The 27,823-nt window shown below is 46.9% G+C and overlaps 1 protein-coding gene across 1 annotated transcript; it reads right to left on the bottom strand.

Annotated features, from left to right (window-relative positions):
• Positions 1-964: 964 nt before the first annotated feature.
• On the bottom strand, positions 965-26,912 carry LOC310882253 (uncharacterized protein). The gene is made up of 18 exons (XM_083800734.1): positions 23,439-26,912; positions 21,406-21,568; positions 21,059-21,208; positions 20,491-20,651; positions 19,511-19,684; positions 18,839-18,980; positions 18,083-18,270; positions 17,458-17,599; positions 16,894-17,077; positions 11,180-11,495; positions 8,968-9,130; positions 6,954-7,103; positions 6,697-6,854; positions 5,735-5,908; positions 4,593-4,734; positions 4,067-4,251; positions 3,398-3,539; positions 965-1,959 (listed from the first exon to the last, which is right to left on the bottom strand). Exons 1-18 carry the CDS (start codon positions 23,634-23,636, stop codon positions 1,769-1,771), a joined length of 3,123 nt encoding a protein of 1,040 aa, XP_083656860.1. The 5' UTR covers positions 23,637-26,912; the 3' UTR covers positions 965-1,768.
• Between the last annotated feature and the right edge of the window lie 911 nt (positions 26,913-27,823).

Genomic DNA, 27,823 nt, shown 5'->3' on the forward strand with positions numbered 1-27,823 from the left:
AGTCTATTTGGCTTCACTACCCTCATTGAGTTGATGTGTAGCTTGTTGCTCAGTTGCTTTACCTGTCTCCCCCCTGAAGAAGACCCCATTCTGTTGCCACCACTCCCCAAGAGAAACAGCGTCTGCAAGTGATGCTTTGGGAGGGCCAGAGCTGAGGTGAGAGACTCAAGGTCCAAGGTGCTATGCAGAGGGACAGCACTAGCATAGTGAAGGTGTGGTGGGAACCTTTCATTATGCCCCTGCAAGCAAGATGTGAAGGTTAGGCAAGGAAAAAACAAAGGCTGTCCTCAGGACTGACCAGTAGCCATAGCTGAGCTCAAAGGGAAAGCTCTTTGCCTTGGAGAAACCACTCTGCAGATATGGAGGGTCTCCTACTGAGCACTTCGTTAGTAGGACCAGGGCATGCAGAACCTCTCACCCCCGAGATACGAGTTGAACTGCCAATATTCATTGTCACTCTTGGGCTCAGGATCAACCTTCATGTTCTGTGCAGCACAAAGTTGGGTGGCAGGCACATCAGATATAATGAAGACATGGGAAAATTAAAACTTTATTGGGTTCCCATGAAGGGGGAGACAAACAGTGTGATAAAGTACATGATAGATAATGCATATGGAAAAGTAGCAATTCACAGGTGGTTGCGGATGGAAAATTGACTGAGCTATACATCAACTGGAATAGGATTGCAGAGTGTGATGGAAGACGAGAGTGCTACAGGTAGGGTCAACAGCCAGATAAAGCTACAGAGCAAAGGAAAATAACACAAACCAGGTCTCTTCTAATCCCTGATCCCAAGTCTCCTTGAGTGTGTGTATGCAATGTAGGCACCGTGAAATTAGACTCTATTTACACGGTCGGTTCCAATGGCCAAAGTGTCCCAAATACCAGATTGATTCCCCAGGAGGTCCTGAGAGAGGGAAAGCATTTGCTGCTATTCAACACGGTCAGGAAAAACAGAGAGTCATAAAACTAGAAATTGGTCTCGTTTATTTTCCTGTATCATTAGCCTTTTATGATCAGTTGCTGGTACAAATATTAACCGGTGTCAGAAATGTAGGTCTTCTTTCTTTCAGGCTGTGAAGCAGTATTGAACTTGGTGGTAGCAGCACTTGGCTCTCTAAACAGGTTCGCAGAGTTTGAGGTGTCTTTCAGCACTCTGTTCCAAGGCATAAAGAACTTCATCCCCAAATCACGTGAACTGGTCTGTTAATTTTCACTCTGTGTTTGATCTGGCTGCCTAGCCCGATATTATTTGCCTAGAAGCTATGGATGGTTGGAGAGCTTGGTCCAGGAGGTTCCTACAGATGGTTCAACTGTGTGACCCACAGCATATTTCTGGGACTCACTGTGAGTGTCAGTGTGTCTTTCCTTGGGGCAGATTTCTGCAATGTTATCAACCTGGCTGCTTTGCTGTGGGAGCCTGGATATCACACCTACATCTCATGGACTGCATGCATGTCACCAGACATCCTCCGTAGTCCTTCCAGCTGCTCCAGGCACAGCCTCCCTCTCTGGAGAAGTGTGTGTTGGTGAACCAGGATCACGGTTTGACATCGATCGTCTGCACCCCCTCACAGCTCGGGACCAACGAGCGGGTCAGTGACCTGTGGGGCAGATGTAGAGGTGGAGGGCAGTGGAGTGGGAGTGGTTGGAGACAGTGAGAAGGAAATACGAGCGTGATGTGTCAGGATGGGGGTGGCGAGTCCTAGCTAAGTTGGGCCTTAGCAGCTTCCCCACTTGCCTAGGGGGCTCTTCAGCGAGGCAGTGGTTATTCACGTAGGATAGCACAGGTTGCCTGAGGCCGAGGCCTTAATGTGAACGTTGTCTGGGGGACAGTGAGGTCCAAGTCAGACTCTGAAACTCCTGGCTGGGGTTGGAAAGTAAATGTCTGCAGCAATCCTACAAAGAAGACAAACAACTCCATCTTGGCCAGGCTTTCTCCGATGCAGTTCCTTCGCCCTGCAGAGGAAAGCAGTGGGTTTACTTGATGGAAATACCAAGTTAGAAACAGGAAACATAATGGAAACAGGAGTGAAACCTCTGAGGTGGCTTCAGAGCATTTCGGAGCAGAGCAGCCCAAGTTGCTAAAGGTAGCTGACCCGTCACACTGGCACCAAGTGGCAGCCATGTGGCAAGCTGCAGGGTTATTTTGTATTTATGATGTACCCTCTCCTCTCCTTACTTAGGAGGTTATCTTGTCTAATGAATGGAAGATCTCTTGCCTCATTAGGAAATGAATTGTTATCCTGCCTGTCACTTATATGCAAAGAGACCAAGCAAATCCCTTCCCCTCCCTTTGCCCTGTTCCCCTCCCTGCAAGACTGCCTGTTCAGATCTGTGGAGCAAAGACAGGCTCCTGTTCTGTGTATAAGGGTGCTTAGCACAGCAAGGCTGTGGATTAGGGTTGCAATTTTTGTGTTAGATAAGGAGTAGATCCTTTCCTTCACCAAATCACATGCGTGGACTTAAGAGTCTTCCAACCCCCTCAGCATCTTTATCCGGTCCCTTTATCTTGAAAAGCAGCCTGATAGAAAAATGCCACCTCTTCCCAAAGTGGAATGGTCAAAAACTCACTTTCACTTTAATAAAGGATTGTGTTTCTCCTTTCCTACTACCCCTTTGTGCTAGATTCCCAGCCCTTGCATGACGGTCCCTGTAGGGGTGAAGCACTTGGTGGACAGCGAGAACCGGCTTCCTAATGTCAGAAGGGTCTGGTGTTGTAGCACGTTCTGGAACACCTTCAAGCCATCGTGGCAGAGGAACAGCTGGGAAGTGTAAGGTTACACAGGAGGATTTGTAGGATTTTACAGGAAGTCTCCCTTTGTAGTACTTATGGGCTCCTGCAGTGTTGAGATTTGTTAAAATCCCAGCAAGACTGCTCCATCCAGCTGTGCCCTCTTGTAATGCACACGGCTGTAGTCGTGGAGAGCACAGGCTGGGAGGCAGGCATTTCTGGAAATTAGCAGCCTTTGGAAGCATTTATGGCTGTCAGGAAAGCACTAAGTGATATTTCTTCTTTTAGGAAGGCTCAGGGGAGAGTTTCTGATAACTAACAACTGTTCCAGCCATTAGCTCAGTTTGAGTCCAAAGGGTGCTGGGTTTATGAGCCGCCAGGAAGAGAATGTTCATTGTATATTACAGGTGAAACTTAAAAAAAAAAAAGTTTGAGATGACCAAAATGGTAGACAAAGGTAGTGTCAGGAACAGAACCCAGGATGCCAAGTGCCCAATAACCCCCCTAACCACAGGGTGGCTTCTTCCTCTGAAAGAAATGGTCTTGCTGGAATCCTTGACAGCCCCAAAAAGGCACCACTTGGCTGAGAAGACCCCATTAGTGCGCATTGCAATGAAATGATCCTGCTGTAGCCTCATCTCTGCAGGTCAGGGCTTTAGTCACCTGTGGAGAAGGGCAGGAAAGCCTCCCTCTTCACAAAATTCCCTTCAGCATCGAGGAAGTGGTTGGGGTTGAACTGGTGTGGTGTCTCCCACTGCGTCTTGTCCAGCAGCACAGAGGTGAGTGATGGGATTACGATTATACCCTGGAAGAAAATACATGAAAGTAGCTTTGTCAGTAAAATTCTTGGTAGGGCAGGAGTGACGGATTTGTTCCTCTGTTTTGCTTTATTTTCTGACACAGACGTTGTTGTCCCAGGAGATTTGACCCTGAAGGTTTTATCCCATCAGTCAACAGAGAGAGATATCAGTGAGATTTTCCCAGCAGTGCCAAGGATCGAAGCCAAATGCCACGTGACGCAGTGAAAACCTCAGGCAGATCCTGTAAATTCCCTGGCAGATGCTTCACTGTGCAGATAGCATCAAAGAGGTAAACCAGGGTCAGTCTTGGAGTGAGGAAGTGCTGAGCATGAGAGGGCCTGAATCGAGTCCTACAGTACTGTTCTCCATGGACTCAGCGTAGTCACTGGAGAGAAAGAAACTCTTCTGTGGGTAATTATGGACGCTTACTTTGGGCTCCTGTCCTGTAGCTCCCTCTAAAGAGTCTGGTCTCTAGTGCTACCAGCAGAAATGAGGAGGAGCAACCCAAAAATGGGTTGGAGCAGTTACCTACCTTGGGTAGGAAGTAGCCCCTGAAGTGGGTGTCAACAGCAGTGCAGCGGGGAACGTGGGGCAGGAGGGTGATAAACCTCTGCACTTCGTGTAACACCGCATTGGTAAAGGGCATGTTCTTCCGGTCCTCGTACGTGGCCCATGTTCCAACTTTGATGGTTCTTCCAATCTCCTCTTGCACCTTTTCTGGAAGGAACAAAGAAAGGGGATGTGTCCCGCAAGGAACCCAATACCTTCAGATTCAGTTTTGGTAAAAATATACTTTTCCAGGGTCTGGAGGGAGAGGATTCTTAAAACACCATCCCAGATTTCCCCAGCTCTGTCTCTAGCTCAGGCACATGCATGGGCTGATCTTCCAGCATCATGCTTTCGTCTCCACTCTTTCTCCCAGCAAGGCACAGGGACTCTTTTGTTGTAACTTCATTCAGCATCTAATTACATCGGGAATTCATAAATTAAAGAGGTGGGAGGCCTCTCCCTCCCATATCAGCCATACCACAGGAGGAGAGTAGGTGAAAGGAGCTCACTCTGAATCTCCGGGTACTTCATCATCAGCAGGATGGCCCACTGGAGTGTCGTGGCTGTGGTCTCTGTTCCTGCCATGACCAGGTCCAGTATGGATGCTATTAAGTTTTCATCGTGGAAGATGCTGTCTTTCTTGTTTTTCTCCTTGAGAGACACAAGTATAGTGCCTGGTAAGAAAGCTCTTAAAATAGTAAGTGTTAGCATTCAGCGGGTTTGGGAAATACCGCATAACCCACAAAACTGCTGGGCACGATCCTGTGTTTGTGAGCTGGGTGATGGATGGCCTCATCTTGCACACACAGCAAACAGCACCAAAGGCGGGAGGTTTGGAGTGGAGTGTTGGTTTGGCATTCGTCCCCACCCAGAAGCAGCCTGGGGCCCAGGGCCAGATGCTGTTGATAGTCTCAGCCTTACAGGTTTGGAAAGATCCCGGTCTCTCCCCTGTACGGAGGGAGATTCAGCTAATCCCAGACTCCTCCTGCCCAGGAAGGGAGCAGCAAGACTGAATCCCCACCAGTGTTCAAAATGGCATTTCAGAGTGCTTCTCCTGGGCTTTAGGACTGCAGTGAACCTTCCTCCATATAGGTGTGCGGAAGAGCTAATGCCTCACGTTGGCCCAGCTCCAGTGGGAAAGAAGAAAAAACTCAGAGCCCAAATATTTTGTATGGACTGAAATCAACTGATGTGTGAAATTGCAGAGTCTCTGCTAAAGTGAGGTGCAGGGCAGGGTTAGCAAACGTACTGACAATTTATCACTCAAGTGCTTTAAGTGTATCATTCATCTTGGAGCAACTGTATCAATGATTAATTGATCTGTTGTCATAAAAAGAAAGGCAGAGTCAGCTTTCATGTGAATTCATGCATTTTCTACTATGAACAAAGAGTTCATCTCACGTTATTAGTGCTGCTATTTCAGGACTGGACTGAGAGAGTGACTTTCACTTCTTTATTTTGGTAGAAAAATCCCTGCAGTAAATTACACCAACTGTACGAGACAGGAATCTGATTTCAATGCCACAAGAATAACAGAGTTACCTTCCATAGGTTTACATGAGATGACTGAAATCAAGACTCAGCAACTGTTTGACCTAGAAAATCCAAACGAGATGCTGCAAACAGCCAACAGAGCTAAGCAGTGAAATACCTCGTGTTGCTTGAATATCAGTGCATCAGTGTAGCTCCTCACGCTGTTCTCATTGATATCTTCCCTGCTTGCCTTCATGTATTGCCTTATAATGGCGCGCACGTCTTCTATTTTCTCAAGCAAAATCTTATGGGTTTTGAAGAGAAATCCAAGGAACGGGTAGAAATTGAAATACTAATGAGGAATTAAAAAAGAGAAGCATTAGGTCTGTAGAAGTATCAATGTGCTGAAATAGCTTCTTCCTAGGACATGATAGATCAGGTGAGTTTGTCTTTTAGCAGTACAATTTCAGCATCCCGGGGACCTCCCAGAGGGCTCCCAGGCACATTTTCATGAGGGTGGGCTTTGCAACCTATGAGCCTTTTTTCAGTACTACCTAATTATAAACATCTGCACTGTTTTGCGGGAACAGATCCTCCACCAGTAACGGACTGGTCACCCTCTCAGCAGAGCTGGGGCTCCAGCATGCCAGGCAGCCAGGCAGTTTATGTGGCTGCTTAGTTTTTTTCAACATCAGCTACGCATGATTGGCTATGATAGTTTGAAGATATGCGGAGTTTTCCTGATAGTTTCTAAGAAAGCATTTTTAATGCAGTCTGTGAAGTCTCCCTCACCTGGACATCAACACTGAATGTGTCTTTTTAGAAAACACAGCAAAGGTGAAGAAAGCCTAGACGGTGCGATTGTGTTGAAGGAGACAAAAAATACCTGTGGAGCTAAAATGACCATAGCTCAGTTCTCATTTTAGCTCTACACAGATATGTAGGATGGTGCAAAAGCAGAATATCACAGGGAAATCTGGCTGCACACCTGTGGTGACCAAGGTGTTATGTGGAGAACATCTGAGGTGTAACGGCTGGTTCTGAGCATTCAGAAACGGCTGACCTGTGTCCTGTGATCTGTGTGGCTCGCTGCAATCTGCCAGTGGAAAAAAACGTTAACCTGTGGGACAGGTTACTTACATTCAAATATGGAGATCCCAGAAGAATCATAACTTCATCTATGAGTCTTAAGAGAGTGAGAAATGTTGGGTCCTTGTAGTCAAACCTGTCCCCAAAGAGCATGAGGAAGGTGATGTTGATCGGAGCGATGTTGAAGGACCTCAGGCTGAAAGGTTCCCCTGCAGTGGGAGGAGGATGGAAATGTTGGTGTGATGTTGTAGCAGCAGCAGCAGTGACATGAATGATGCTGTGGAGCACCATGATGGTCCCTAGCTCACCTTTGAAGGATTTAATCATCTCAATAAGGAAGTGAAGCTCCTCGAAGACTTTCCCTTCCATCATTTGTTTGCCCATGCCGAGGTTGCGCATGCTGGACACGGTGAATCTCCGCGTTGTTCTCCACAGCTCCCCGATGGAGAAGAACACACCTGGGGGGGGCCGTGAGACATCACCACTGGGACCATGCACGGAGGAGCCCCACCACACAAAACAAGATACAGGACTGGACGAAGAGGGATCTCCACAAGTGTTTCTGCTGCCCAGTTTCTTATGGGTTTGGGGAATAAGGATCTCCCATTTCTCTGTGCCCCATCCCTGTATCCTCTCAGCTCAGTCTTCCCAGTCTCACCGAGCCTGTAGTTCATGAAAAACCAGCTCCCACCCAGCCCAGCCTGCCCCAGCTGCAAGATAAGCAGGTAGGGCTTTCAGACCACCGCTGCTTGGCTGTAGGGCTGGGGAGAGAGGTTGGACTTAGTCAATCGTGCAACCATTCTGACCCTGTTTGGCTGCAAGTCTAGGGCCTCAAGCAACAGCCTTGTATCTTTGAAGCTTCTCCCTTTGTTCTATTCCAATCATAAAGATCTTTTATCTCTGTGGGATGGGATAATTCAGTCTCCTCAACCCTAGTCAGTGCTGAACTGTTTTTTGAGATTCCCAATAATAGTGAAAATACATTCCCGATGTATTTTCAGCAGTGGTAAAAAATACTATCATTTTGTGGCTGTCACTGAGCTCGTGCCTTGATGATCATAGCCACCACGAGCAGGGATGCGTATTTCATCCCATCAGAGGGTTGGAGATAGCGAAAGAAAAAAATGGTGTTAGTAATCTGGAGACTGTCTCAGACAGTGTCAATTAAAAAAGCTGGATAATCGTATTTCACATCTTAGCTGCAAGGTTTTTATATGTATTTGCCTTTTTTAGAACAAACACAATTTTAAAGCAGGGTAGTTTTAATTTGGAAAGCAAAACTTCTCAATTTAAAAATGTCAAAGCAAATTTCTAAACTTGATTTTTCTTTAATTTAGGCGATTTCATCTGGACCACTCATTTTCTGCAAACAGCTTCAGAGTCAACAAATTGACATTTGCTGGAGAGAAAAAATGTTTCATTGGAGAATTTGTGACCCTTGCTACTTAACAGCCCCTGTGAATTTACAGCTTCGGGTCACCTCTGAGCAGCTCCGACTTGGGTTAGGAAGGTAAGTGTGAAAGGACTTATAGTGCAATACTGACAGTTTCCCAAAGGGATATTTTATATGTAAATTAGCTCTGAACGATGCTTTTCTCCCCATCGATTCCTTTTCCTTATGTAGCGATAAATTCATCTCTTGATATTATGGCTGGGTAATTTAATTTCTAATTGTAATCCCAGCTCCAGCCTGTGACCAGCATATAAAGCTGCCTTTCGGCTGCTCACAGCTAAAGCCCCAGCTGAAGCAGAGGGCGGAAGAACAGGGCAAGATGTCCTCAGAACTAGTCAGGGATGAAGAGCCACCTTGGAAAAACTATGGGATGTTTGTGGGAAGAATTTCCAGACTCAGCCCACTGCTGAATACATTTCACATTCCAGCCTTGGTGGAGACAAGATGCTGGGGAACAATTGCATCCAAAATTGAGGTACCTAGCACCAGGTGAACAGGACAAACCCTTCAGCTCCAAACAGCCCAGCCAGCCAGTCCAAAAACCCATGACCCCGCCAGGGAGGTTTGTAAACGTGGTGGCAGCAAGCTGCTCTCACGGGCATTTATGGAAATTACCCCAGAATTACCATTGCACCTTTAAAAATCCCGCACCTTGGCCTCTGATGCTTAGGATAGGGATCAGTCTGCAGGTGCACTGCCAAAAACAATGGCAGTGAAAAGGAGGCATGCATGAAAGTGAGAAAAACCAAACATTTTCCATCAGCTTGGCTTTGGGAGGGTCCAAGGGGGATTTTTAAAAGCCTGGCTGTAGGGAAGCACTGAGCGACGGTACCATCCCTCCCGCTCGCCCCCCCTCATTTCTCTAGTACCGTTTCCGTTCTGAATTTGGTCAAATATTGGGATGGATGGTCTGTCTACAAACTCCTCTGTGTAGTTCACAAGCGCCTCCCGCACAACTTCGTACCCAGTCAGGACCACAACTTTCTGGAAGCCAAAATGGAGGGTGAAGACCGGGCCATATTCTTCCGCAAGCTGAAAGAGAGGCAAGCTGTGACAGTCAGCGAAGAAGGAAAATGCCCCGTTCTTTCAGAAAGGACTTGCTATGTGTGGTGGAGAAACAACCCCTGCAGAGTAGCATCCATCAGCCGAAGCTCGTCGTGGTCATGCACCAGGTGTTTGCATGGATGCCAGCCTGGGTGTTGGGGTTTATTGCCCCATGGCAGCCCCCGCCCCCAGTCAGGGCATTGCTAATCTGGTTTCTATGTTAAGGGGAAAGTCAAAAAGTGAAAAACAAAAACCAAGCACCTGAAGAGCAGACCTCAAATGGCAGCACAAGTTGACAAACCAGAGAAAGACAAAAATGGAGCAGGCAGTTCAGTGCAAATAATGACACTATCACTCAGGAAAGCTCTTACTCATGACACCCATCTCATACCAAAGCACTCCTGCATCCCTGCTGCTAGATCAGGAGACAGGTTTGACGCACAAATTGCAATCCTGTGCCCCTGTGCTCGGACCTGGCTTTGGTACCTCTAGCTTAGCTGGGCACAGCAGGGAAACCTGCATCAGGAGCAGGAGGCTGCCCAAACTGCTGGCTATCCCTGTGCTTGTACACACAGCGATGCTCGTTTTGCACCGAAAAGGACTCAGCTTTGCCATGGCACAGCCAGGCTCTTTGCAGAGTGTAGCAGCAGGCAGGTGGGGAAATGTGCACCCGGTGAGGACCATTGCATGTGTGCCTGGTGCTACGTGCCTGCTGTGTCCTCAGCACCTCTTTTTTCCCCGGGTATCTCCACATCGCTGCACCAGCAGCCTTCCCATGAGGCTGAACACCGCTGCTGCAGCTGCACTGTGCTCCCTGGCAGCCCCTGGGGACAGCAGAGAAGGGCAGCAGCAGCCTCGCTCTGCCTCCCAGGCAGGCACACGCTGTGTGTGTGCAGCCCCAGCCCCTGCTGCTGCAGCGGCAGCTTTTGCCGAGGAGAGGGGTGCATCCCCGCCTGCCTGCAGCACTCCTGTCGGGGTGCCCAGCCTGCAGATGCTGGTGCATGTTGCTCAATGAAGTCACCTTTTTTTTTTTTGTTATCTGTGGGGTGAGAAGCAGGGATAACCTCTCTGGATCCATCCGAAATTAAAGGCAAACAGAGGCGATATCAAATACAGCCTTGCGGGTGATGAGAGCATGCAGAGGTAATTCAAAAACACAGTTCAGAGGCAAACATCTGCCCAGCCCCGCTGGGTAAACTGCCCCCAACCCCTGCCATTGCCTATAAGCAAGGGGCTGCAGCCTCACACCCCAGCACCACAAATCCTCTCCGAGAGCCGCCAGCATTTGTGTGGCAAGGGTGTTAGGGAGCCTGGGCACCGCCGCTGCTGTTTGCTCACTCTCTCCGTGTCCCCAGCAGGTCGATCCCTTGGTGCCGTCTGCCAGGGCAAGGAGGGAGCACTCAGCAACCCCCTGGCCGTGCCAGCCTCACCTGATGCCAACGAGTGGTTTACCAGCATGAGCAAAGTAAGTCGTTTTAATTGCAAGCTAATGGAAGAGCTTCCAGGCTGCTCAAACTTTCCATCCCACTATTGTACTGCTATCTAGATTTTAATGCAAATCCAACTCAGCCAGAGGGAAGTCGATTTTGCAACAGGGTGTCTGGATTTGGCACCCTCTGAAGCAGTGCTGGGGTCACCGCATTGTGAAATTTCCCCACTATTTCTCTGGGGTGCGGGATAAGGAAGCAGTTTCATTTCATGCTAGTTCTTTCCTAATGCTATACAAGTTTTCTGGGCATCAGAGCTGTCAAATTAATATTTAAAATCCCACAAGCATTATATACTTCATGTACATCATCACAATTACATGAAGAAATCACATATTACCCAGAGGTCTTTTTTTAATGGTTGATCGCTCACAAATGACATTGCATCAACACAGACATTGGCTTGAAGAAGATCAGAGAAAATATTATATAGCAATTTTCAAACCTTTACAGTTTAGTTCAAATTTAAAAAGACAAAAAAATCGCACAGATATAGCCCAGGCAGGTTTAAAATGCACAAGGGTCTGGGTTTGGGGTTTTTTTGTCCTACCTTCATTAGAGATTTATCTTGCCTTCTAATATCCACCAAATGCAGGTTACCAATGATCGGAAGAGGAGTTGGACCAGGAGGCAATTTAAAAGATGAATTTTTAGAGCCGGTTGAAAAATAGATTACAGCTAATAATACTGCTGCACAGAGCAGACAAACTAATACAGGATCAGAGATAAAAGAAATTAAAAAAGACATTTTTTTGTAATAATATTTTTTTTTGGTGTTAGAAGCAATAAAAATGCAGTGGCACTGTTCAGTTTCTGCCAGCTGGCTTTCTGTTTGTTCTCTGCAATTGCTACAAGCACTCGATTCTTATTAAGGTTTGTAGAGTACCTAAATAAATACTGCTTACTCCACCCTCTTTAAACACCTCAGAGAATGTGGTCTAAGCAGTTTGCAAAGCCTGTCCAGAAGTAAAGAGAGTTTCAAATTACAAACCTATGCATGTGTGTGCAAGAACATATACATGGGAAAAGGTGCTTGGCATTCCTCTATAGCCTCCTCCTCCCCGAGACCTCAAAGTCCTTTACTAGCAGTACTATGACCCTCCGAACGCTCTGCTGACACAGGGAAATAAAAAGGTTCTTTGAGTCCTATTAGAAACCTCCAGATTCGGGTTTGGATAGGGTTTGAGATCTCCGGGCTGCTAGAGAAAGAAATAGTGTCATTAAGGGAGGCTTTAACTTTGTCAGTGTCAAGTAGAGATCAAGTAGGTTGTTGATGATGGTAAAGCCCTTGTATCCCTCGGTGTTGTAGCCCATAAACTTCTTCATAAAGTAGGCTCTGAGGTGCCCAGAAGGGATGTGATTGCAGACTTCGTGTCTGAAGTGGAAGACATGTAATAGCTAGCCACAGAAAATTAGCTTGGATCAAATGATCAGGAGTGGATTCAGCATACATTAAATGGAAAGGCAAAATTAGATCTGAAACTTTGGTGGGGGGGGGGGGGATTCCTCATTTCGAGAGAGCAGCTTCTAAGGGAGAGAGGGAAGGAAATTAAGTTAATGAAGGTGGCTACCCTGGCAGCTCCAGACCATGAGCAAGATAGAGAACGGAATTAGTTTAAGTCAAAGGCACAAAACACCTGGAGCTTGCATTCCTCCTAAAGGTTAAAATCTCCTCCAGAGGAAATTGAGATCTGTCTGGCTGCACAGTGGCCTTCAGGAGGATGCTGGTAATAAATAGTCAACGGAGTAAGTTTGTTTGGGGAAGAAAGATCTTTTACATTGTAAGGAAGCACAAGGCTAAAGGTGCATTTATCCAAAGGTTAGATTGTATAAAGAAAGTTATTCAGCAAGCGTGTCCTCAGACTTGTGAGTGCAAAGAGGGTAGGGAAGGAAGTGGCCTGACGTGAGGGGGGCATAGCTGTGTTAGCACGGTCCTGAGGCAAACGGCTGCTTCGGTGCCTGCCGGAGCTGCCGCACAGTGCGGAGAAGTCACAGTGCGGTGGTGCCCAGAAGCAGAAGCTGTAAGTGTGTCGCAACATTTCTGGGATTTTTTTTTTATTAGTTTCCAAGAAATGGGCTGGAGGCAACGGTTTTCCGAAGAGCATGCCTGGGATGACTCAACCCTGCCTGCTCAAGTGAGCAGAGAGGTAGGGGGGGCGTAAAGGCGGGTGAGCAGGATCGGGGCTGGCACAGGGCGCAGGACATGGGCACCGCGATGACAGCTGGCAGTGGCACAAGCTCCATGCCCTGGGCACGGTGTCTGCTCCTGCAGGGCTTTGCTGGAACGGAGCACCCAGCAGTGCAAGAGCTACGTGTTGCTGCCGCGCTCGTGGTATTTCATCCTTGGCCTTGGAGCCACCGAAATCATAAAAAGGCCTTTCAGAGAAAGAGCTTTAAATTATCTCTGAAAAGCCAGGGGGGGAGTGTGTTGTGGTTTTTTTTCAAACCAACCTCTGAGTGCAATGCATTAAAATGACAAAGGTAAGTCAAGCTCTTGCGATGACAAGAAATTCCTGTCTCAATAATGCGTCTGGGCTACGTGCTGCCCTGCCTGAGCACACAGAGCCCAGCACAAAGCACCTGCCAGGCTCTGACAGCGCTCTGGGTGCATTCCTGGGGCAGCCGGGCCCCTCGGGGTGCTCGCAGCCGGGTTGTCCTCGGTCCCTGCGGCCCCCCGGCACCGCATGTGAGCCGAGCACACCAGCGAGGACACAAGCACAGGCACTGGTCAGCATTGCCCATCGCCCCCGCGTGCAGCCATCACATTTTGGCAGCCCAAGGTGTGTAAAGCCAAGGAAAGCACCAGCCCTGCGTCCCTTAATTTAACTTAAATCCCCAAAGATCTCGGTGCCCTCCCCGCCAGCCCCACTCTAGACTTTTCCTGTTCCTAGCAGTGCATCCAGGACTGCAGGCTCAGACGATCCTTGCTGGCTTTTACCACGATGAGTTCCTTTTAAGCAAGCGCAGGAGCTTCAGGACTCACCGTAAGAGGCCACATCAGAGAGCCATCTAGAGCAGTGTCCTGCCTCGGACAGCAGCCAGGCACTGGGGGAGCTCCAAGTGAGCACCGTACGATAATGTATTCCCCAGCCAAGAAAGGTTCCTTTTCTGATCTGGCTTTTACCTTGAAGAATGTGGAGTTGCATCCCTTCTCCAGTGTTGAAGTTGTAACAGGCAGAAAAAACTATTTCCTTCTACTAGCTTAAATTTATTGCAATTTACTTTAATTTTCCATTTTGCATCTGCAGATGAGAAAAGACTAGTGGAAGCAGATGACTTGTCCTCTCTGGGACATTGCGTGGCCCTGCTCTTCCTGCCTCTCTTCTACATCTCGTTAAGGCAAACAAGCACATCTTCCAAGGCAGTGTGTTTGTGAAGGGTTTTCCTTCTCTGCCATTGTTTTCCCTTCACACAATACCATCTCAGCTGCTTGTCTGTCTCTCTGAGACCAATGCAAGAAAAAGCCTTGCACGGCATCTTAAGCATTTTGGAAATCTGGGACGACTCACTCTCTAATTCACCTGACAATGAGCTCTGAAAATTGCTCCCTTCTGACGTAGTTACCCTGCATCAACATGTGGACTGTGCATATGTTTTTGAAAGGGGATACTTTTGAAGGGGATGATTGTTAACGTATTGAAAAGACCTTTTCTGTTGTGACCCTACAGAGTTAGAAATTCCCTGATTTTCTGTGAGCTGCCTGTGGCTCGGAGTATTGCTCACCCTTTGCATTGTTAAACATGTTCTGGCCGCGTGTTGCCCAGGGATCCCTGCACTCACCTCTCAAGCGTGGGCGTATTAAAGGTGCTGCAGCCCAACTTTATCAGTTTGAACCTAAATCTACTTCATCCTGCAACACCAGATAAATCAACAGCAACAGAACAAAATATTTATTTGTTAAGTAGGAGCTAAGGTCAAGCTTGCAGTAGCTAGACTGCAAATAAAGCAACAGCAAAATGAATGTAAGCAAGCACAGCAGCAAAGGCTTTCCTGTTACAGAGCTCGTTAAGCAGACTACTTGATATGTGTCTGCAAGCTGGAGCAGGCTACAAGGTGCAATGCAAGTGCAACACCAGTACAAGTACAGTGCAGGTACCAGTGCAGTACTGGTACACGGCACAGTGCAACTATTAGAGTGCTGTCTTTAGCTGTCAACTAAAGCTACTGTGAAGAGTCAGTGTCTTGGCTGAACAAAGAGCACCTGCTTTGTCATCCCTTCATAGTCTGTTCCTCCTTTTTTCCCTTCCATTTGCTGCATGGGTCAGGTTTAGATGACAGTGCCGTTCTGTTATAGACTTGCCACAACCACCCCCTCGGTCTCTGTAACTGTCAGTTTCTCCCTTTTTTCTTTTCATCCTAACTTGCTTTTCCTGCTTCCAGAGCAACACAAAAGCATGGCCAGTGACTCACCGCTCCCTAGCCCACATCTGGTTTCCTGCCTCTGTTTTACAAACGAAGCTCCTCTCTTACCTGCACCATCGCTCAGATTTCACACCTTCCCTCCCTGCAGGTACAGCTTGTTGTTCCTACACATAATGGCTGCTGGATGAGATAAATCATTAACTGTGCTCATCAAGCAGCTGCTCTGGGAAGGCTGCAGCCCCTGGGATGTCACCAGCTTTCTAGAGACCCCATACAACAAGTTCATGGTACAGATGAGAGACTGGGTAATGAGGTCTAATCTGCTTCTCCTTCCAGTTTTAGGGTATTACCAGTTTTACAACATCAATTTTCAGTGACTACATACAAAATGCTATTAACTTTGTCAGTGATGTAGGATCTCTGCTAGCAGAGCATGAGCCTTACCAGCTCTTTGTGACATTGGTTCCTACCTAGCACTTTTTGCAAGCACTAAAGTTTTGCTTGCAGTTCATGTTGTGATGGCTCTGATCTTGCTGAGTACTGAGCATGGATAATTTCGTGGAAGCCTATGGCAGTGGTTTTTGCTCAGCACTGCTGAGGCTTCAGGCTGAGTCCATTGCTCTGCCCGGAGACCTGGCCGCCTATCCCTGGCACAAGGAATGTCTGGAGAGGAAGACAGCTTGAAATGCCAGGGGATGTGTATCTTGTCTAGAGCTGAAGACAGAGGGTAATGTTTTCAAAAGATTTTAAGCCCGATTTTCAGTCAGATGGAAAACAGTCTTGCCCCTGTCCATCCCACCACACCCGATGCATCAGACTGCAAGGTTTGAATCAGGAGCCAGGGGATGATGCTTCACCCTGCAGTCAGAGGAGAGGGAGTGATTCAGACCTCGTGGCAGCTGAACCACCCACTGAAGGAGCCTTTCTCTCTCGGTGGATGCAGAGAAGAGCTACAGCTCCTGAGGTGCAGGTGAGGAGGGCTGAGGCTCTCTGACAGCCCTCCGATGGGAGCATGGCTGTCCTGCTCCCTGTCTGCCCCTGCACAGCCCTCGCCCTGCCTCAGGCTTATGTCTGGCCTTAGGTGTGCTGGTTGAGAAACTATTCACTTTCTGTGGCTGCTTGTTTTCTGCCAATTTAGGTGTCTGAGCTGGCCCAGCAAGGGGTCAGACATGTGTCAGAGCCAGCACGAGGCAAGGGAGTGGTAGAAATGCCATTCTTAGCAGAAACAGAAAGCTGCTAGATTGGCCCCGTCATAAACAGGCTCTCCAGTATAAAGCACCTAGTGTGATGTGGAATGAGCCCACTTCCCAAACCACTTAGGTGTTTCCTGATAACCGTCCCATGCCTGGCCCTTGGCATCAGCCCATGTTACACCCAAGTGTCTGGGACGCTGTGATAAAGATAAGGCAGGCTGCGTTGCACAATAGAAGCTCAGTCTGAGTCCAATCTCAACAACCATCCCGGGGAGATTTCCAGATCCATTAAGTGTCTGTTGTCTCCAGCTGGGCCATTGATAATCAGCTCTGCTGTATAGCATGGACTTTGGGCTGAGAAATTCCCCGCGGAGGCTCTCAGCCAAGAGCCTCTGATGGGTTACATCTACAGAGGATGCTCAAAACCATTTCATTCTTTCAAACAGCCCTGAAAACTGCATGTCTGATGTGCTGTTCCAGGAACGGATCATGCTGTTTCTGAGAGCAGTACTCGGGGGTGTCTGAAGGGTTTACATTATGCAGACACCGCAAAAGCTTTTGGAAGGAATCATATGAAGGAGAGACAATAGCAGTGCCCAGTGCCCTTTCCCTAAAACTCAGGTACAGACAGCTTTTTTCCCCTGTAACTAGACTTGCTTTTAAGCTCGAAGTGTTCACTACACTAACTCCCTGTCGTTTGATCATTCACTCACAGGGCACAGCACAAACCAGGTGAGGCATGGGGTTCAGGGTGAAGCCGACATCAGCAGTGAGATCTAGATCTGACTTGTCCACTCCTGGAGGGGCTTGGAAGACAAATTTGCGGAGCAAGCCTGCAAAGAAGAGGAACAGCTCCATTTTGGCCAGTCCTTCTCCAACACAAGCCCTTCGTCCTGAAAACAACCAGGAGAGAAGTAAATGATAAGCACCGTAACTGCTAGTGTTGACATCTGAGACCTAAACTGGGTGCAGAGTCTGTAAGAGCAGGCTGCTGAGGTAGGAGGTTTTTCCTTCCTTCTCTCTGTAGAGGTGCTACTGACCTGGTCTCAAACCACACAGAAGCCTGTAGGTACATGAGATCTCTCAGTGACTGGGGGTAAATTGGTGTCTCCCAGATCTTTCAAGGAAGAGGTGGCTACTTAACAGAAACGGTGGACAGAACAAATGACCAGAAATCCCTTATCCTGTGTTCTATGTCCCTGACTTCCATACTTTCCTGGGGTCAGTGGGAACTGTGCCTAGCCCCAGGTGAGGCACAAATTACCCCTCTCACCTATAGAGAATGGAATAAATGCCTCTCTCCTAATGAAGTTCCCATCAGCATCCAGGAAGTGGGAAGGGTTGAACTGATCCGGGGTTTTCCAGTGCAGCTCATCGTTCAGGGCGGAGGTCAGCAGCGGAATAACCTCTGTACCCTAAAAAGGATCAAAGAGATTCTCGGTAGCTGTTTGAAGCAGACGTGAGCTGTCTTTTTTCTTTCTCATGGGAAGAATAAGACTGAGCCATGGCAAATAGAACTAGAGGATGCTTCCTGGCCCCACTGTGGCTTTGCCTGTTATCAGTAGTTGCTGCTCTCTTTTTGGACCACAGAAGATTTCTATCTTACAGATTCAGAGAGATCTTTCAAGAAATATACTGAAGTAGAGAGAGGTTCCACATTTTGCATAAGATATTCCAACCAGTGTGACTTAATTACAGTCTCTGGTTATTCTGGATTCAAACAGCTATCACAGACCACAGTCCAGTGCATGTTTTTAACAGCTGTCCTGGATCCAAGGCAAAGGATTACTTCATAGGTTAAACCAAGCATCAGGGCATCTTTAGATTTTTCTTCTTGTCTGCTTTAAACAAAACTGTAAGGAATCTGTGTAGCATAAGCTGCTGGCCCCAAAGCTCACCTTAGGAATCACATAACCTCGGAAATTCACATCGGTAGGCGTTGCTCGTGATACACCCATTGGGACAATATTGGCAAATCTTTGGATTTCATGTATCACTGCATCCGTGTAAGGCATTTTTTTCCTGTCCTCCAACTTAGGCATCTCTCCAGGTTCGATGACATGGTTCATTTCTTCCTGAATCTTTCCTTGGAGAAAGGAAAGGAGTAAGAAGCTGATATTTCTCCTATCTTGCAACTAGAATAGTCTTCAGTTTGGCCAAGATGAAGAAAAGGGAAAACTTTGAGGGGCATTTAGGAAGAGCAAAAAGTGGGGCAGGTAAGTCAGGGCATGTTGTGGTTCTTTCAGCTTTGCTGTTGAACCAAGGGAACTTGAATGGAGCCAGTACAGGACATTACATGCCTGATTCTGATTGCATACCTTTGTTACCCCATAGCCTTCAACAGAAGCCAGATCAGGATCAGATCCTGAGGAGCCAGGAGACCTTTAGTGACGTAAGCCAATAGCCTGCAGGACAGTAATGCTGGGGGAGCTTTCCTGTGACTGTAGGCTGGCCCTTAGCCTCTCCCACTTGCCTGGGCTGTTTTATTGCAATCCGTCTGAGTAAAATCCCTTTGTAAAGTCAGAGGTTGTTATCTCCCTCAGAGCACTCATAAATAATTACTCTAAACAATACTGAATGAGTTCCACTCCCTTCCATAACCAAAGCCTTAAGCATGCAACAGAATATTGTACAAGAGGACTTCTCAGCCTTACTCTGAATCTCTGGGTATTTCATCATCAGAAGAAGACCCCAGCGCACAGTTGTAGAAGTGGTCTCAGTCCCAGCAGCAAACAGGTCCAGGGTTGAAAACAACAAGCTTTCATTGTGGAACATAGTGTGGGGTTTCTTTGACTCCTTCAAAACATACACGTAATAGCCATGAGTTCTACAGCAAGAGACACCAGTTCATGACTGTTTTGCCACCATTTTTATCTGCATTTTAGCTTTCCGTGATTTCGTATGCTCTGGGAAACTAAATGTTTAATATTTTAGCATTAAGATGTACACTGTATAGAATTTGCCCTGTCCTGAATGTATGTGCAGTCCCCAAGTCCAGATACTGGATCTGTAAGGACTCAATTACTGCGATGCATTTTATCACCATACTGTTCTTGCAGGAAGGTTTGGGATGATCTCCTTGCGTGTGCTGTGTGGCAACTTACTTCACCATGTGGGACAATCCTGACAATTGGATCCCCTTCACCAGCAGTTTCAGCAGAGCAATGGAGCGAGTACAGTACTGCTCACTGTGAGTATGAGCTTTGATGTGTTCTGCTCGCTGCAGTTGTTTTTACTCACCCTCAGGCCCTTACAAATGATCAGTCCTAATAATGAGTCAGAACTGAGAACACACAAAAAAAAACCAAGACTTAGCTTTAAAGTACCTGTTGTTGCTTCATCAGAAAGGCATCGACAAAACCTGTTAAGTTATTTTCATTGAACTCTTCTTTGTGCTCTTGGAAGAGCTTCTGGAGAAAAGCGTTCAGCTCATTGATATTTTGTAGCACAGTCTTGGAAGCTCCAAAGAGAAATCCAAGGGATGGGTAGAAATTATATAACTGTGGAGCAACAGAAATCTGTTAATTGACATTTTGAACATATACAGGTATCTCAAACTGCACTGCTGGTTCCTTGTCCCATGCCCTGACATTTCATGCCATAATTCCTCCACCTTAGCTTGTACAGTCCAAGCAGCTACAAATTGCTGCAGGAATAGTGTGCTCTCTCTGTTCTACCTCTGCATAAGTCCTTGCCATGACTTCTGGCAGACTTAGCTTAGCCACAGCACCTTGTAACTCAGCTACACCATTCCTAGGAGCTGCATTGCAGTATGCCATGTGGACGTACTTGCTATCTGGAGGAAGGGGGGGTCTCAACTCCATTCTCCCATGAGAGGTGTGCACTTCTCCAAGGAGACCACTAGCTGACCTAGCAAGCAATTCAACAGATCCCCTCCACTCGCAGCTTATATTAGCTGTTGGCTTGCTAAGATTGAGTTTCAGTGGCCAAAACAAAAGAGAAAGAAGTTTGTCCAAATGTTTCAGTTTGGGAGGCAGACTTGAGAAGGCATTTCAGGTCCGATCTCTGATACGAGAGACGTATTGTGCTTCTGCTCTTCAAAGAGGGTAAAATAGTTCCTTTGATAAAGACTATTTTTATTTCTCTTACTAATAAGCTGCAAAGACAAAGCCCAGGAGCCTGGGAACCTGTGTGTTGGAGGTACAGAACCACAGATGTGTTCAGTACAGGCTGGCTGGCTGGTAATGTTCTTGTTCTCTCCTCAATCAGCAAGACATGGGAGGCCATGAGTACAAACACAATGGAATATCCCCTCAAAAGCTAAAACTTAAAATCAAGCCCTTACCAGCACCATCGGGGAGCCCAGCAGCTTGGTATTCTCATTTAACAGCTTCAGCAAAGTTAGAAATGCAGGATCATCATACTCAAACCGCTCTCCAAACAATATAGAGCAGATGACGTTGGATACAGCGTTGTTGAGTATCATCTTCGTGTCAAATGGTTTCCCTGTATTTCAAGTAGTGCAAACAAATGACAATGTGATTATGCCCATTGCAGTGCAGGAGTATCCTGCTGGGGTAGGGGTGGACAGGCTCTGTTTGCCCTGGAGCAGCTGACCGTCCATGGACATGGCAGTGTAAAACACCACATTCAATGAATAGGAAGAGAAGCAGAGGCTCAGTCGGGTTTCTGAGGAAATGTAGTCCCGAGCTCCACAAAAAAACTCATTCACCACCCAGAATGCATGGCAGGGAACTCAGTTTCAATGTTTTAAGGCCTCAGTTTAATAACCTACTTAAGCATATGCTGAACTTTAACCATGAGATACCATTTGCTCAAAGTTAAACTTTCATTAATCTTTATTGTTCCGCTAGACATGTTTTCTGTTTCTGGATGAAATTCTTGATGCTCACCTTGATATGATTCAAAATATTTAACAAGAGAATTTAGTTCCTCAAGGATTCGGACCTCAATTGTTCTCCTTCCCATCCCAAAATCTCGCAGTGTGGACAAGGTGAATCTTCTCATAGCTTTCCACAGCTCTCCATGGCTAAATGCTATGCCTAAAATAAAGGTGTAAAATCCTTAGGCTATCTGTGGTTAGTAAATGTTTGTAAGGCCTTATTACACACTGGTACCACAGCTGCTTAATACATGGTTACGTAGACAAAAGGCAATCATCAGAAGATAATGTTCTCTGCTGCGAGAATATAATGAACATAGTCAAGCTTCGAAACTAACCATCCGAAAGGTCGCTTACCATTTCCTTGTGTCATTTTCCTAAATATGGGTATTTCTGCTCTCTCGCCAAATTCGTCAGCATGATTTAAAAGGGCATCCTTGATGGTTTCATATCCAGCCAGTACCACAGCTTTCCTGGGTCCGAAATGCACAGTGAAGACATTGCCATATGTCTTGGAGAGCTGACAAGGTGAATAAATATGTTCATTCAGAACCAGACCTGGACCCAAACGCTAGCACCAGCCACCCTAGCTAGCTTCCAGCCCGCACAGACCCTCCCAGCCCTGCCTCGAGTCTCCAGGTGCTGCCGTAGTGCAACTAATGAGCAACAACTATCACTTGTCAGCATCTCTGCTTGCACTCTGTTTGCACAACAAGGTGTTTGCTATCGCTGCTCCTATCAGTTGAGCAGTCAACAAAATGCCATTGCATTCCTGTGGTGTTCTGCAGGAACAGGCCAGCATGGTGATACCACCTTTCAGAGGCTGATTAGCAAATGCTGCAGCAGGCAGGCCTGTTTATTTTAATATCACTGATCTGAGGCAAGAGGGTATGCACACAGCTTTGGGGCTGAAGCCACAAACACTAGAAAAACAAAGCTAGACAATAAGTCTTTCATTCAGGACAGCACTTGTTTCTAATTACTGCAAGGTGGGTAGTGTTGGAGTCATGGCAAAATTATTTGCTGGCCACCAGAAACTTGAATACAACCAGGAAGCATACTCTTGTAGATAATGTCACAGGAGCACTAGCCTTTTATAGGAAATTAAATATGAGTCATCTGTCACACAGAAGGGTGGCTTTGACAATCTAATAATTCACTCGGTATTTTAGACTTGGTTTGAACACACTGAGAGCCATCCGCTCCAAATGTCTTCGTGTTTCCGACATGCCTGAGTTACCATTTGCTATGCATTAGATACCTACTGAAAATTGAATTTCAGATTAGAAGCAGCTCCTGTTATTACACCAGACAAATTGAATTTGTTTTCATCAAGCGGTCGTTTGACGGCTTGGGAGATAACGTTAGCACTGGTTCTTGCCTCCCTGGCAGCGAACAGAGCGTGCGGCAGGTCCGGGGGTAGGGCATCGCAGCCGCTTCCCGGCCTTCCTTTGGTCATTTCTTTACATTAGTACTTCCTGGCATCAGCCCTGGTTCTTCTCAGCAGCACAAAGATTGGATATGGCACGCCTGGAAGCCTAAAGGAAGCTGTCCGGCAGCTTAGGGGGAGTGAACCTGGTGCCTTCAAGAGACATTTGTATCATAAATCCCCCAGTGCCACCAAAAATAGCTGCCTTTCCTTAGGGGCCCCCACAAGCACACCTATGGTTTTTGAATTGCCCCAGAATTGCCCCTGCCTCCCTATGGGAACACAGCAGATGCTTTCTGAAACAAGCACTGCAGCTGGCTTTAAAATACGTAGGTATTTTTTTCTCCTTTAGAAATAAAATTATCCATGGAGCTGCATAAGAAAAAGCAATCTGTTCACCTAGGCATACAAAAGCATCAACTCTTAAATAACCCTGGCCAGTGCGTATGCAGGGGAGGGGTTGGGAGGCAGAGCTGAGCTTTGCATTGCAGGGATGTATCTGGCTTGGGAAATAAATGTGCACATGACCCTGCTTCCTTTGCTGCAGGGATGATATCCTTCCTTCCTTCCTTCCTGAAGAGAGGAGGGGGAGGTCTGTCTGCAGGGAGCTGTGTTGGTATTAAGTGGCCCTGATCTGTCAGCAGGCTGGCCCAGCTCATGCCTTCTGCCTGCAGCCTCTGAAGGGCTGGAGACACCAATGAGACAGAGCTGATGGCAAGGGGTGAGGCCCACTCTTCTGTGTGCATATAGGAAGAAAAATGTCAAAGATGTACATATAAAAATGCCTGCATGTGTGTATACTTCTGTAGGTAACATGTCACTCCGCCAGCCTGCCTAACACGCCAATATCTCATTTCTGCCCACCACACAATGCAAACACGATCGCATCTCAATTTCCCCAGCTGCATTTCTCACTTTGGGAATTGCACATTTTCCTGCTGCCTGCTCGCTCACACCCTACCTCTGTCAGCGACTGGAACGGCTTTTTCAGGTCCACCACATTCAAGTTCCCGATCAGAGGAAGAGGTCGCGGCCCAGGAGGCAAATTGCAAACTGTCTTCTTCAAGCTGGTCAGAAAGTAAAGGAGAGCGACCAGCCCTGCTGCCAAATAGAGCAGTGAGCTAGCACCCACACATTGCAGCAAACTCATTATGGCCATGTCTAGGTCAAAATGTAGGTATGAGCATCTTGGGGCTTCCTTTATAGCCCTTCTGTCATTGCCTGAACACACCTCATGGGGAAGTGGCTTTACACAGAGAAAAGGGCTCTCATGTCTTGTTTACGTCCATTCAGACCACATGTACTTTTTTCTTGCCAAAAAAGTGCCCGATTTTATTGAGAAGCGTGGATTATCTTAATCTGGAGCTCCTATTTCATCCACAACACCAGGGCAAGGTGTTTGTTTCCAGTGTTACGGGCATGTTGTAGTCAATGTGACTTCTGGGGCAGAATGAAGAAGTGCTGGATTCCCCCATGGCTGCCATGGTGCCAGGTCACAGGACCCGGCTGGGGCACTGGTGAGGCACTGGAAGAAGCAGGACGCAGGAGGAAAAGCCCTCAGTATTGCTTGGGGTGCTGCTGGCAAGGCAGTCCCTGGAGAAGACAAGACTGACCAAGGAGGAGATGGAATGAAGCTGACATGAAGATGGACTGATTCTAGGCTTGGCCAGCTTACAGGTGACAGCTCTGCTTCTCTCTGCTTTTCTGCCACCCCAGTAAAATCACCTCCTTGAACAACCCAATGTTTTCATTGCAGACATTGTTATTGTCCTGCAAGTCCTCTAGTGACAATTCCAAAATGCCCCTGAACCTACTCCAGTCACTGTTTTGAGTTCGTGTGCTTGGATGCCCATCTTTGTCTAGTTTGGTGACGACTCCTTCCCAGCCGTCCTGCCTTTTTCTGAGCAGATACATGCAATGCTTTAGGAGGGAACATCCCCTCCAGACAATGCTAGGTTGGGAAAGAGACCCTGAACCTTCTTAAGCCGAGGGGAGCCAGGATGAGGCTCTGCAGCAGGCTGGGCAGAAGGAGGCTGCCTGGGCAGCTGTTGCAGAGCGGGTGCCAGCCGGGAGGAGCATGAAGCAGCAGCTTTGGCACTTCGGGGGCACTGAGTCATTCAGCCTCCATGCCAGGGCAGGGTCTGCAAGAGCAAGCGTGCCTGGCTTGCCAAGACAGCTCGCCGAGAGCCACCCGCACCCTTTGCATCCCTGGGGGATGTCAGCAAAGCAGAGGTGGTGGTGAACAGGAGGCCACAGTTTTAAATGGTGGCTCAGGGGGAAAGAGCCAATTTGATGCTCCATCACATATTCTCTGGTGGGGATATTCTGCTCCCCAGTTGTGTATTCTGTCGGATTACTGGGCCGTGCTGCTGCTCAACCCTTTAGAAACCTTTAGTTTTAATAATACTTTTGCTAGAATCCTCCAGGGCTCCTGGGTGCAGGCTCCACTGATGGAAAAATGGTAATTATTTATTAATAATAATAAAAGTACATTAGCTGAAGGCAAGAAGAATCAGTAAATTCTAACTAGATTTACATGAAAAAAGGTGCCTGCATGTCTGCTTGTTCTCCACAGCCAGTTAGCGGGGTGGAGGGGGGCTTTCTCACAGGGGGACCTACCCTGCACAGAAGAGATCTAGGCATGGTGGGCAAAGAAAGGAGAAGAGATGATCGCGTCCTTCTAAAATCTGCTGCACAAATACAGAGGTCTTGGTCTATGCCTTCTTCTCCCAGTTGTTTCCAAGAATACCCAGTTCTGCCAGACTCCTCTCAGCAAATGGTGTGACCACTGGGGGCCTCTTGACAGTTTGTAAGATACAACAAGAGTGAGGGAAAAATCCTTCATGGGCACAGTTGGGTACCAATGGAGGGAGTTTACCATTTCCCGTTTACATACATCTCTTTACATACAGCAGCCAGTGCTCTGCGGGAGTAGAGGTGGCTACTGGCATTGAAAGGAGAACCTTCTCAAGGGCTTTCAAACCACTTAAAGCTCAAGTTTTACCTGGTGATAAGAGACGGTGAAATCCTTTCTCAAGCAATGAGCCCATGAACTCGCAGCCTGCTGGACTGATGCATGCACTGCGGTAAATAATGGATGAGTTCTCCGTGGAGAGGAATCATGGCAGTTTTAAAATACCACTAATGCCGTTTCCTCACCTCCATCTCTCTTACAAACCTTCGCTTCCAGTATGCAATCCTGAGCCCAGCCAACTGAGTTGGTTTGTGGGTGAGGCACCCCATGCAGGACTGGGGAGTAAACTCTGTTCCCTGACCACCCGTGTCTTTGTCTTTCCACCAGCACAATCTTCAGGTAAGCAGACTTTGTGGGCATAGCTCAGGGAAATAAGCAGTTCTTCCTGAAAAAGGAGCCTGTACATTAAACAGCCACACTCATCTGTGTGTTCATCTGGAATCAATCTGGATACAATCTTCTAATGGGACACAGGTTAACAATGCTACAGTAACAGTTGGATAAAAGGCAGAGAAAGAGCTATTATAAAGCCATAATTCAGTCAATGAGTTCTGATAACATAATAAACCATGAGAGTAAACACCAAGGGCTTGTATGCCTTGCAAGTCTCTGCAACAGATTTACAACCACAAGAGATGCCTATCAGCCCATGCATTGTTATCAGGGATATATAAAGCATGAGCACACCCTATTAAACATTAACATTTTTAAAGACTCAGATGTGTTAAAACTCAGGCTGCTCCTTGCCAAGGGATTTCACTCACCTTGACAATGCCAGTGCAAAAAAAAAAATCAAAAGCTGTAGACTTTGACCTGTTTCATTTTTTTCATAATTATTGCAGTATTTTATTGGATTCCACCTGCTTCTTCCCATCCTGCAAATCAGTACTTCTGTAGGATCACAACAGGATAGTGATCCGTGTTTGCTATGGCTATTTTGATACAAATCACTTGTACTGGATTTCTTTTAATTTCTCCTAGAGCCAGTGCCCCAGCATCTTACTTTTGGGGCCCCTGTCTTGAAGCAGATAGAGATGTGGATTTAGATATACCAGAATTGCAACTAGCAACATAAGAAGAAGTTTGCTTTGGCTTTCAGCACCATGTTTCTGTTTCTGCCACGTTCCCCTCTATGCTTTGGCTCAGTCATTACAGAAAATGATCTATCATTCCATACATCTTTGCAGAGCACATAGCATATTAAGGCCCTGACCTTACTGGCATGAAACCGATTTCCCTCTAAGTGCAAAACAATAACGTTTCATTAGTCATCCATAACAGAAATCCCCATTCCCCAGACTACTCTGGCAATATTCTGCATTTTTGCTTGTCTAGGAACCTGAATTAAAAGGGAGAAAAATGGTTTACAACAGCCTGTGGCAGTGATGTAGCAAGAGATTTTATGTAAGAGCTGGCGGCGAGCTCACGGCGTGAGGGTGAGGCACAGCAGCGAGTGCTCCTGGAAGGATGTTTCTCTGAGGTGTGTTCTGTGCCGGGGCTGGGAACAGCCGTCTCAAGGGCACAAATTCCAGCGCCTGAATGTGCTTGGTCTTGTTCAACTGATTCATTTCTTACAGCTATCCCAAGTCGAGCAACAAAATTGCCTACTGCTTTACTCAGAGGCTTTCACAGCTTGTTGGTAAATTATTTTCCAATTAACTATGTGTTAATTTGGCTCTGTAGGCTCTTAAAAGATGCAGCAAGGTGAGGAGGAGAAAACAAATGAAGACCCAGATTTAGCACTGCTCACTACAAGGAAAAGGGATTCTGGTTTCTGCTCTGGTGTAGTACTTCTAGGTGGTACTTCCAAAAGTAGTGCGAAGTGGGTAAAAAGCCCATCTGAAGGTGCATTCGTACAGCTGACAGATAAGCACCAATAGTGCTAAAAGTTTTCAGTATGTTCTGACAACATTGTAAAAGAGCAAAGATTTTTTAAATGTTGCTTTGGTGCGTGATTACTAATTAACAGCTCTGATTCAAGCAAAGGGTTTTTTTAAATCAAGCTTTTAAACCGATATGGTTTATATCTATGAAGCTGTGCAACTGGGAAGTCCAAGATTTTTCCTAGTTCAGGGAGTCACAAATTCTGAACCTTCTAATTTTTTTTTGGAAAAGGCTCAGGACTAGAGATACAGTAAAATACTCGAGGCTTTACAAATTATCTGATCTCTCCTGTACAATGGGCAGCTTTTTACTGGACCAGCTATTTCAGATTTCTCCAGTGCCGTGAAAGTCTCTCACTTCTTTGAAAGACAGTGTGTGAAAAGCATTTAATTCTGTGTTAGTGACACTGCTCTTCTTGGCACTGAATTCTTCTGGAACTGGTTGGCTTAATCTGCAAATGAGATTTTTTTTTCTTAACAAGGATTATC

This window comes from Anser anser, assembly GCF_964211835.1.
Source record: "Anser anser genome assembly, chromosome: 15".
Classification (NCBI taxonomy): domain Eukaryota; kingdom Metazoa; phylum Chordata; class Aves; order Anseriformes; family Anatidae; genus Anser; species Anser anser.